We start from the raw sequence: 12,140 nt of genomic DNA, 5'->3' as shown, positions 1-12,140 counted from the left end.
GAACGGAGAGCACTGCGGTCAAGGGGGATGCCTGAACACACCACCCTTGGAAAGTACAGGGCCTGGTATTGCTCACTTATGGGGAGATGCACACTGCTTTTATGCGTCTGGGGAGCTCAGGGCTTGAAAAATAGAGCTGAAGGAACCAATGACAGGGCCTCACTGCCTCCTGGGCCACTACCACATTCTGCTCTATTTGAGGCGTATCTGGTCCCAGCTGGTCATCTCATAGTATGGCCTCTTGGATTTAAGAATAATTAGGTAAGATTGAGAAAAACCTTCCACACAGACACACACACATAAACACATGCTCCAGATGGGAAGGTCAAGAGTATCATCTCTATATACAAAGCACAGTATACTCATTATATCTAGAGACAGTCCTAAGGGGCGGGGATTGCTTAATGGTTTCTCTCTGGATTTTCTAGAGCTGTGACCTTTGGTTGTTGCTAACGTCTAGACTTCTCTAGTTACAGGGAATAAAACTATTCTAGACTATGCAAAAAAACAAAAGTTCTTAGCCTAGGATGACAATGAACCTACTCCATGTGAGATTTTCCTTATAGTCCCTTTTAATAAGGCAGCTCTTTGATAAATTCTCCAGAGTCAAGTCTTTGGTTACACACATACACACATCATGTATTATTGGGGGTACACAGTTAACCACACACACACACAGAAACACAAGTCATACATATACTCAGTGTCTTAACAAGGCCCTCTCTATAAGCCTTTCTTTAGTTCAAGTCCTCTCACTTCTTTCTCTTATGGAGATCCTGAATTCACCTTCTTTAGCCCCACTGCTACCTGTGGACCACCACCATGGCACACGGAAGCTGCTGAAACAGCCAAGTCATTTACTGAAACATAAACTCAAAACATACACAGATTCACTCACACAAAACACAGACAGGCACAGACACAGATCCCCCAAACCAAATACACACACAGACACAGATGCACACACATGAAGAAATGTACATCTAAACAGACAGCATCCACACGTATTTATGATTTCTTCCTTATCCGGGCTGATGGTCAGAGTTCATAATGGAAAACCTGATCCACTGACCTACTACCCCCACTCCATCACATACATATTTGAGAGCAGTTGGCTCCTAAGCAAATTCTAAATCCACGTTCTTTAGAATACATGCATCTACCCTTCTCTCTTAGGTTCTCACTTCTCCCGGATGAGTGAGGACAATATCTTGGGACTCAAAGGGGAAGAAGAAAAGTTAAGTCCTTCACGTAGAGACCAATGAGCATAGTGACCACACTTCTGCAGCCCGTAACATGTGTACGCTGTGACATCTCTCAGTGTTACCTTGAGGACATCTCCTTCAGAGAGTTCAAATGCCTTGGCTTTGAGCTGAATTCCCTTTCCCGGCTGGGTCTGGATGGAGTAGATGCATTCGTGGTTGTTACTGTAGTTCACAGGAAAGTTGGGGGACAGCAGAGTGCCCTGAGTGCCCGTGACCGAATTCCCACACTCAGCTGGAAACAGAATCACAATAATCACAGATTAACGCCAGCCAGCTACATCCGGGACCCAACACACAGTGCTGGAGAACCTCAAAAGATGACGAGTCGCTTGCCTCTCTACCTGCCAGAGTGCCTGCTCACCCACCCACTTGTCTGCCCATCTACAGGACTGCTAATCAAAGTTGTTTTTTTTTTTTTTTTTTAACACCAGACTACCTGTAGTTCTGCTTGGTCCCTTTACTTCTCTCCTTCAGTTTATCTGTCTTTATTCTTCAGGAATAGAAACGAACCCACCAGTCGTCCTTCACTTTTAAAGTGTCATGAAGCAGCTACTCTCCCATCTGCCCATACAGTATCATAGCAACAGAAATGACCAGGGAGGGCAGCAGGGGAAGCTGGGGGCAACCAAGTGAGGAGGGATGCAGCCTTTCAGTATCAGAGGATAGCAACGAAGAGGGGACAAATTTGAATAATAATTACCAGCATCTCCCAAGCTTTACAAAAACGTTTCAGCCATTAATCACAAACTGATTATCATCCCTGTTTTAAAGATAAAGACTCTGGTACTTAGCAGTTTAGACTGTCAAACAATCTTATTCAAGAAGAGGAGGGGGCTGACAACTCAACCCTCTTGATCCTAGAATTTAGGGCCTCTGAGGCTCTGGAGAAAGGTTTGGCGCAGACCCATGGAGACCCTGTTTTGTGCAACAGCTAATGAATTCACACCTTCCTCTTAAAATCTATCTCTTCCTCCAGAATTAGTCATTCTTTCCCCATTATTCCTATACCTTTATTTTTAGTACTTGACTTATTTGTTAACATTTCTCTCTCTTCCACTTCACTGTGGATGCTTTTGGACTTGGTCATATTTCTGCACCCGCAGCACCCACCCGTTCACTTGGCCCCGGGGCAGGACAGGCAGCAGTGATGAAAGGGGAGGTATCTCAGGGCAGGCCGTGTGCTGAAGGACTCTGCAGTTGGCTCCCCAGGGGCTTCAATAATTATGAAGCCGCTCCCTAGGCTTCCCTGTGGCACAGCATCTACCAGATTGCACCTTGATAGCTTGTTAGTTGCCTGTACCCCCTACCCAAACTGAGTTACTTGAAGGTCAGGGTCATGCTTAATGAATCCATGAATTTGCAAGGCTTAGCCCAGATAGTCTGTAAAATAAATATTTGCCAAATGAATGAATGAATAAACATGGAGGACACTGACCTCAGAGGATGGACAGCTCTAAAAATAATTAGATTCTGGAAGGATATAAGTACCTGGCCAGATGGCAGGCCCATTATTTGTCTGGACATATGGGGGGTCTGGAGCAAGGTTTGAATCTCTGAAGTTGAGGGTTACAAGCCTGCTTTCTCCAAACTACACCTCAGTGTCCCTGTTCTAGGCATAGTCATTGGCTAGAAGGGCCCTGAGGTCAGCCAAGGGGCTTCTGACTACACATTCAACTCCGCTTGTCTAAGCCTGGGCTATCCTGGGCCACAGCAGTGTGGAGGGCGCATGTGATGCAAGAAAACTCAGAGTGGAGCCTCTTGTGGGCTTAGTTGTACCTTTGTGTGTTCTCTTGTCCCCAGGGCTGCTCCTTAGACCTTTAAAGACAGTGATCATGTTCCACCTACCAGTCCCTACTTTTTCATCCAGCTCTACTCCCTGAGTTCTTTTCATTTCAGGACCAGCTTCAGTTTCCTGAGACTTTACCTTAACCCTTACTATAGACTGTGTGTTTGTGTCTCCCTGACAAATTCTTATGCTGAAGCCCAGATCCCCAGATATGATGAGGTGAGAGCCCTCATGGTGGGATCGGCGCCCTTATCAGCAGAGGAACCGACCAGAGCCCAGTCCGTCTGCTGTGTGACAATACAGCAAGAAGGCCGCTATGTGGACACCAGGGAGGGGGCCTCCACCTGACACTGAACCTGCTGGCACCTTGATCTGGAACTTGCTAGCTTCCGGATCTGGGAGAAAGAAACGTTCATCATTGAAGCTACCCGCAAGCGGGTATTATCTTACAGCAGCTCAAACTGAATAAGACAGCCATCATTTGTCTTGGAGGAGAAATCTCGCTTTGCAGGACTTTCAATTCAGCCTGACTGCAAAGTGTTCAAACATGCATAATGAATGTGCTGGGCTGGGGCATAAAACTAAACCGGGGGTGGTAGACAGGAACCCTGGGGGCCACTGATACTTTAGGTGGATATTATTTCTAAAGTGTGGATGTGTTTTGGGTGCCCTCCGATGAAGGTGGGTATTTGGCAGGGTGTGCTGAAGGATGTGCATATGTAGACATGCATTATTACTGAGTCCTATCGAATGGGCAGCCCTCTGAAGCATCTCTCCATCATCTCTGGGGTCACATGGTACTCCCTTCTGTCTAGGGAATGGCATGTGGTGCAGTGGGATGAGCACAGACCTTAGACACAGACAGACCAGTTATATCAACTCTCTGAATCACAGTCTCTTCATCTGCCTCCAGCTGGACAATAACAGCATCCACATAAAGCTAGAGAGGATTCAGCTATGAAATTTTATGATGAAAAGGATGAATATTTGGGCTTCCCAGCTGGCGCTAGTGGTAAAGAACTGGCCTGTCAATGCAGAAGACATAAGAGATGAGGGTTCGATCCCTGGGTTGGGAAGATCCCCTGGAGGAGGGCATGGCAATCCACTCCAGTATTCTTGCCTGGAGAATCTCATGGACAGAGGACCCCGGTGGGCTGTGATTCATACAGTAGCAAAGAGTGGGACACAACTGAAGTGACTTAGCAGCAGCAGCAGGTGAGTATAAAGGAAGTGGTTTGCACCTGGCTGCAAATGTAACTGAAGCCATGGAATTAGAAGACACTTGCTCCTTGGAAGGAAAGCTATAACAAACCCAGACAGTGTATTAAAAAGCAGAGATGTTACTTTGCCAACAAAGGTCCGCATAGTCAAACCTATGGTTTTTCCAGTAGTCATGTAGGGATGTGAGAGTTGGACCATAAAGAAGCCTGAACACCAAAGAATTGATGCTTTCGAATTGGATTGCTGGAGAAGACATCTGAGAGTCTGAGAGACTGCAAGATCAAACCAGTGAATCCTAAAGGAAATCAACCCTGAATATTCATTGGAAGGACTGATGCTGAAGCTGAATCTCCAATACTTTGGCCACCTGAGGCGAAGAGTCAAGTCTTTGGAAAAGACCCTGATGCTAGGAAAGATTGAGGGCAGCAGGAGAAGGGGGTGACAGAAGATGAAATGATTAGGTCGCATCACCGACTCAATGGACATGAGTCTGAGCAAATTCCAGAAGATAGTGAAGGACGGGGAAGCCTGGTGTGCTGTAGTCCATGGCGTAGCAAAGACTTGGACATGACTTAGCAACTGAATAACAACATAGCATCTAGTAGGCCCTCAACAAGTATTATTCCTTTCTCTCCCCATCTAACCCAATGAATCTGCATAGCTTATCTGCTTTTATTTGGAGCCCTAGCTGCCCAGGCTCTGGGAGTATCAGGAAGCCCATGAAGCTTCCTGGGAAGTAGGTGTTAATTGTCTGACATTCACAGCGCCCTCACTGTTCCTGATGCCTCTTGCTCACCACCTAGTTCCTGAGAGTTGGTTTTTGTTACATGTGGGCCTTGGTGTAGTTTTGCATTTCCTTCCTGCCCCTGGCTTGCTGCACAAGAGCTAGAGGCCATTTCTGCCCCAGCACGGCTCTCGCCTCTGTCGCATACGCCCAACTCCCTGATAAGGAGGGAAAGGGGGCCAACAGCTTCAGATGGACCCCTCTGCCAAGGCCTTTTTCCAGGGCACCAGGAAGCGTCCAGGAGGTAGAGGGACATGGCACTGGCTTCTGGGAGAGCTTCCGAAGTATTAGGGGAGGTGAGCAGATGCACTGAAAAGTCAAACACGAGCATAAATGAGAACAAATAAACATTCCAGAGGAACACACAGTCATCTGTGCTGGAAAGTACTGCAGCTGATTCAGGCATCTTCGACTTCTGTCATCCCATCAGAAGAGGTCTCATTAAGGGCAGGGGCTGTGTCATGCCCCTCAGTCTGGGGCACCCCCCGAGGTGGAGAGTTAGGCCTGCTCCATCACACGGGGCTCCCAAGGACAGGGTCATGTCTCCTTCTGCAGAATGGGGTCCTCTGGGGTCAGGGCTGTCCCTTCCACATCCAGTTTAGGGGACCCTGAGGTCAGGGGCTGCTGTGTTGCCCGCCACACCATGAATTAGAGCCCAGAGCTGTTTATCTCCTTCTCAGCAGGGCATGTTCCTGGTAAGTCATCCAATTTACACCTCCAGTGCATATGGCAACTGGGAGCATCTCCCGAGTGGGCATTCCCATGATACCTCCAGCCTGAGGATCTGTTGCGGGGCTGGCGGTAATTAGAGGTGATTATAATTGCTATGCAGTATTAATACATACAAAACAGAAGACAAATGGAATAATGAAAATATTGTGAGGTGCCATGAACAAACAGTAATTGGAATAATAAGTTACAGAATGAATTTATGGAACGAGATCAATGACGTGAGAGCTTAGGGCATGTGCACATCTGCGGTCCTGGATAATCCCATTCAGGAAAAACTCCCCTCAGAACCACTAAGCTGAAGACATTTTTCCAGAGAAGAAAAGAGCTGCTAGTAGCCAGGTTGAAACAACCTACACAGTGGGAGCTACATGTGTGTCTGCATGTATGCACAGGTTAGGGTGGTCGTACGCTCTACGGCAGGGGTCCCCAACCTCTAGGATCTAAGGCCTGATGGGCTGAGGTGGAGCTGATGTAATGATAATAAAAATAAAGTGAACAACAAATGTAATGCATTTAAATCATCCTGAAACCATCCCCTGCACGTCGGTCTGTGGAGAAACTGTCCTCCACGAAACTGGTCCCTGATGCCGAAAAGGTTGGAGACCGCTGCTCTGGGGGGGATGATTACAGGAGGAAGAATGAACTTTGAGATCACTTAAATGATCAAAAATGGGATTCTTCATCTATTTGCCTTAATGTTTCCCCTTTGAGATCTTGAAAGGTTATTGGTTGTTGGTCATTGATAAATAATGATAAAAATGATAAAAATGTTATTGGCCAAAGTTTGATAATCATACGACACCCTGCTGGTTTATGCAAATCATGTCTTCTAATCTGGAGTAAAACCTGTGAGCTGGGTATTGCTATCTCTGCTTTACAAATCCAGAGAAGCTGGGGCTGATGGGATTGGGTTGGCCTGCCAAGATCCAGTGGCTGGTAAATGGCAGAGCAGAGAACTGACCTTGGGCCCACGTGATCAACCAGCCCGAGCCCAGCCCATCTCGCCATCCTGTTTATGGCTGTCCCCTACAGAGCCCCCAGGGCTCCAAAACCCCTATTTCAGTCGGTGCAGCGCTGTCTTGATCTGTTTTGGTACATTGGGTTTTCTTTAATATTGAACATGAGTTCCTAGTGGCTAACAGTGACCATGGTAAGTACTCCATTGAGCCACCCTGTGTCCATATACCCCATGGTGTGAGTATTGAGCAAGCAGGGCATGAACTTTATACACGTGAGACAGCCAGCAACTGTCCCAGTTCCCTGGAGTGTCACCCCATTTCTCTGCACCCCCTGGGCCTGGGGCTCTGAAGAGTCTTCTCCAGCTCCTTGGCAAGGAGGCCAGCAGGGCCTTGGGTCATAGGGTTCTTGGTCTCCACTCCATCAGCTAACCTTTAACCTCATCATCTACTGTTTTTCCCATCACTCACTCCAAACTGGCCTCCAAGCTGTTCCTGAACAGTGAGCATCCTCGTGGCTTGGGGCCTTGGCACTTGGCCCCCTCATCCCCCATGAATTAGCTCCTTGGATGCCTTCAGATCTCTACTATATATGGTTAACCCATCAGAGAAGCCTTTCCTTATCACTTTTTATAAACACTTCCCACACTTTCTAAGCTGACTTACTCTTTCTCTCTAACCCTCAACACTGCCTGCCACATTACACATCCATGTGCTTATAGCCCATCTCCCTCCACCAGAATGTGAGACCAGGGGTGGAAAGGCTTCCTCTGTGTTGTTCAGTTTTATATTCTCAGCATCTAGAAGCATGTCTGACCTGCAGTGGGTGCTCTAGAAATGAAGTTAACTCTTGCTTCCCTCTGCCCTCTCTCCTCCCCAGTTGAATGGATGGAGTCTTTTTGGAAAGTCTCAAAAGCGAGCACCCTCACTGAATTAGTAAAATCAGCCCTCTCTTCCATCACATGGGGATTCTTCATAGGCAAACATCATACCTCCTTCCCATAGGTCCACCCACATTCCACCCAGACTTCTCTGCAAGAGGCATCCGTAAGCCATGGGAACGTGCGTTAAGGGTGGAAGTTAACAGTACGGAAGTTGATTTCATCCAAGTGCCTTCTGTGGACCCGCTTTGTAAAGGTCAGCTGAGGCTACCAAACAGCCCGTGAAGCAGGTGTTGACTGCCATCCCTCCTGTAGAGATAAGGAGGCTGGAGCGGAAGGAGGGTAGGCCACCCACCCAAGGTCCCACTGCAGGTGACCATGGGCTAAGACACTTCTCAAACCCAGTCCCATTGGCCTCTTGGCCCATGTGTGTTCCACCACCTCACAGCAATTGACTAAAGTTCGGCCAACCCCCTTAGTGAAGCAAAATGAAAGCACGTGACCACCTACCAACACACCTTGGCAGAGGCGAACTCCACAGGCGCCGTCTGCCCCCCAGGCACGTGATGCGGGCCGCGCCCTCCAGACGGTACCCGGGGAAGCAGGAGAAGGTCAAGGTGTCGCCTACGCCGAACTGCAAGCCCTTCCGGATGCTGTAGGCTGGGACCTCAGGCTCCTCGCAGGGTTCCAGGTCATACTCTGGAAGGGAGGCAAGAGAGTCAGGGTCAGAGACAGAAGAGGGGAACACAGACAAAGATGCCAGGGAGAAGAGGGCGAGAGAGGAGGACAGACAGAGGCACAGGATATGCAGAGATCCACAGAAGGCAAGAAGAGGAGAGAGAACTTGAGAGGGAGAGAAGAGGCCGGTGAGAACAGGCAGGTTGTGCTCCAGGTGGTCTGAGCACTTCCTAGCCAGGAGGCGTGGGATAGGGCACTGTGTTTCTGGAGGCTTGCTTCCGAGGGGTATTTATGAGGCTGACCTGTCCCTCCTCTAACCCTTCATCTCCATGTGAACCCCAGCTTCAGGCTTGCAGACCCTCCTGCCTCTTTCTCCCTGGATACCGAGCCAATTCAATTCAATTCAGCCTGGTTCTAGTGGGGTCAGAATGCAAGACCCAGCCTAGGGCAATTTACATTCAGAAAAAGAACATAAGAGCTGAGTTCGGTTAAAGTTGTGTCTCAGGAACACTGACACTTGAGGCAGATGGCAAGTGTGATGGAGCGGCACTGCTGGACCAGGGACCTGCCTCTAGTGACTTTATGTCTCTAGTGATGACACAGAAGTACCTTTCCCCTTATCCTCATGGGCAATGCCCTTCTGGGACACTGTACCCCAGGGCTCTGTGTGGTTGGGAAAAAGAGACAGGATAAGGCAGACGGGACTGGCTCAGTGCTAACGAACCCTTCTGCCTTTGCAGGAGCCACAGGAGATGTGGGCTCTATCCCTGGATGGGGAAGATCCCCTGGAGAAGGAAATGGCAACCCACTCCAGCATTATTGCTTGGAGAATCCCATGGACAGAGGAGCCTGGCAGACTGCAGTCCTTAGGGTTGCAAAGAGTTGGACACGACTGAAGTGACTTAGCATGTATGCAGGCACAAGGCAGGCTGGCTGGATATGTCCCATCAGCCAGCACATGGCAGGAGGCATCTGCTGGAGGGACCTTATTGGGCTGAGCTGGGCCATGTCCCATTTCCTAGAGGTCAGATATCTCTTGCGCATCCTGGGAAAATCTGCCTGCTACCTCTGCTCCTGGATGGGAAGGAGGGTGCTCTGGGAGCAATTGAGACGAGCCGCAGAGGGGCAAAGGGTCCTCTTTCCTCCATGAATGCTAACTGAAAAGCTTTCTTTTCAGGATTGCTAAACACAGTGAAAAATATCCATCACTACTAAATTAGCCTTGGTGAAGCAGTCTCCCAATGAGACTAAAACACTCCAACGTGTTAATTTCAATCTCCCTTCTTTTTCTTTGTTTTTGGAAGTTGCTGTGGCTGTGAAGTAGTGGAAGTGGAATCAGGAGAAGGATCTGGACTTACTAGGGCCGGAAGGAACTTCTGTGAGGTCCTCTAGTTCCATCAGTTGGGTCGGTCACATTCAGAGAGAACCCTGAACACCTTCACAGAAGGAGATTCCCACCCCGCCCCCGCCCCCGCCCCCGCCCCGATCTGCTAATTCCTTCCAAGCCCACTATAATGAACGTTCGTCCTTGTATCTAAACCAACTACCTTCCGCCCCAACACTGAGGCTTCCCTCCTAGAGGCTGGGGAGCGGACCAGCGCCGTCTGCTGGGAAGACCAGAGGCTGGCAGTAGGGGTGGGGTGGGGGCGGGCACAGAGTGCCCTCTTCGCCCGAGGGACCCTCAAGTGCTGTACCTGAGAAGGTGATGTTGAAGCCTTCGTAGGACATGGAGAAATCGGAAATGAAGCGGACCTGGGCGGTGAAGTTGCCATAGAGTCCGGCGCTGATGGGCGCCGGCAGCCGCGAGCCCGTCAGCTGCCGCAGGGGCTGGGTGAAGCTGCCGTTCTCCGTGATGAGGAGGTAGTCATGGCCGCTCTCCAGGTGGAAGGTGTGGAAAGTGAAGAACACACCTGCCGGGAGAGCAGAGGGTCAGGGGGGCAACGGCGAGAGGGCTGACGGGGCCCAGCTGCACGCCGGGGTCTGCAGGAACATTCCCGTTTGTAAACATCTATGGGTGTGCAGAAGTCTAAGCAGCAACACGCACAGGCCAACCTGAGTGAAGGACCCAGGTGAGCCGGACACGCCCTTGCCCACAGGCCCACTCAGGGAGGAGGACTCTGCTTCAGGCTTGTCCCAGTTTGAAACGGAGATTTATGGTTAGGTCGTTCATTCAGTCAACAGGTTTTTGTATATCGTTGGGTGTTTCCTATGGGCTAGGATTCCGGGCTAGGTGGGTGCAAGGGGATAGAGCTACCAGGCAGAGTGACCAACGCGGTCATCAGTATAGATCAGATTGCACTGGGGGACAGAAGGGAAAGAGGGAAAGGCAGGATGGCCTCACTAAAGAGTGAGTATTCTGTTTTGGGTCTTAAAAGGAGGCAGGGGAATTAACCGGCTAAGAGGGAAGAGGGTGCCCCAGGCAGGGGACAGAGCCGCTGTGGATTCCAGGGCTTGGTGAGCTGGGTGGTGCTGTTGGACGTACTCAGCAAGGAATATCCAGAAGAGGAGCAGGACATGTAGGCTTTCTGGGGCCGGACTGGATATTTTCGAGAGGTGTTGAGGGCCTATCCTATCCAGGGTGTACCAGATTTCAGATTAGCAAGATGTTGGTGGCTATGAGAAGGAGGAAGTGGAGTGAGGGGAGGCAGAGAGAACAGTTAGGAGGATGTCAGCCACGCACTGAGGGGGGTGAGTGGATGGGGGCCGGCCGAGGGGACAAGAGCAGGAAAGGGGCACGGGACACAGGAGGCGAGGTGGACACGGATCAGAGGCAACAGAGGAGTGAAGGGGTGAAGGGAGGGTCTTGACCTGAAGGACAGTGATGTCTTTTGTGACCTGGGGCTGGACACATAGGAAGAAGAGCAAGTGGTGGAAGGGTAATGACTCTGGCTTTGAACACCCTGCACGGTCAGCATTCAAGCAGCACAAGCCAGCAGGAGGGAACTGGACGTACAGACCCAAGTCTGTTCAGGGTTAAGATCGGACTACAGCAGTAGATCTGGGGGTCACTGGCAAACAGGTGCTACCCCCAAAAATGAAGAGGAAGGGAGGTGGGCAGGGCGGTCATCAGAGAAGGGCAGATTGGAAGGCTGGGGAGAAGTGGCATCAGGCAGAAGACAGGGAGGAAGAGGGGCGATCAGGGAGGGGCCAGGCGGCCACCAGAGAGGGAGAAGTGGGGGGACATCCACTGAGGGGGAGGGGCTGAGAGCCCCACTAATGAGAGTGAATTTCAGCCCTAAGCATGGGTGTGTCACTGTTCTGAGTTGCTCTGTAGTTGGCCTCTATCAATGGGAAGGGAAGATACAAAAAAAAATTTCATCCTGCTACTAACCCTCCAACATGAGTACGATTCTTCTCATCTCCATGTTACACCCCAGGAAACCGAGGCACAAAGCAATGAAATCATTTGTCCAAGGTCACCCAACCTGTAAGTGGGAAAGCTGGGTTCTGAACTGAGGCAATCTGGTGGCAGGGGCTGTGCAATAAACCACCCCAGGATGCAGCTTCTCCTGCGATGAAAAGAGAGTCAAAGGTGGGTGCGTGGCAGGGTCGGGGGGGCTGGCAGGTGGTGGGAGGGGCCAGGAGGTGAGCAAGGTAATAGAGCAGCAGGATCTTAGCACCTAGAGCAACGCTTGGAACTTGTCCAGACAGCAGCTGGGTTTGGGTGGACGGATGTACAATGCACGTCCGCCCACGAGCGAGTGTGCCTACGGGAATACATCCCATGGATGTGCCAGGGCAGGAACTTGGGGAGGCAAGTTATGCTGCACCTACGTGCTGTTCAAAGTCCACGGACCTCAGCAGCCTGGGCATCTCCTGGGAGCTTGTCGGAAATGC

The 12,140-nt window shown here is 50.2% G+C and overlaps 1 protein-coding gene across 1 annotated transcript in view; it reads right to left on the bottom strand.

Annotated features, from left to right (window-relative positions):
• CSMD2 (CUB and Sushi multiple domains 2) overlaps positions 1–12,140 on the bottom strand; it is a 676,035-nt gene that overhangs the window by 200,161 nt on the left and 463,734 nt on the right. The window contains 3 exon segments of the mRNA XM_061120111.1: positions 1,328–1,497; positions 8,136–8,324; positions 9,998–10,213. Of these exon segments, the coding sequence (XP_060976094.1) occupies positions 1,328–1,497; positions 8,136–8,324; positions 9,998–10,213 (575 nt within the window).

This window comes from Dama dama, chromosome 20 (genome assembly GCF_033118175.1).
Source record: "Dama dama isolate Ldn47 chromosome 20, ASM3311817v1, whole genome shotgun sequence".
NCBI lineage: Eukaryota > Metazoa > Chordata > Mammalia > Artiodactyla > Cervidae > Dama > Dama dama.
This window is presented reverse-complemented; position numbering and strand designations above follow the sequence as displayed.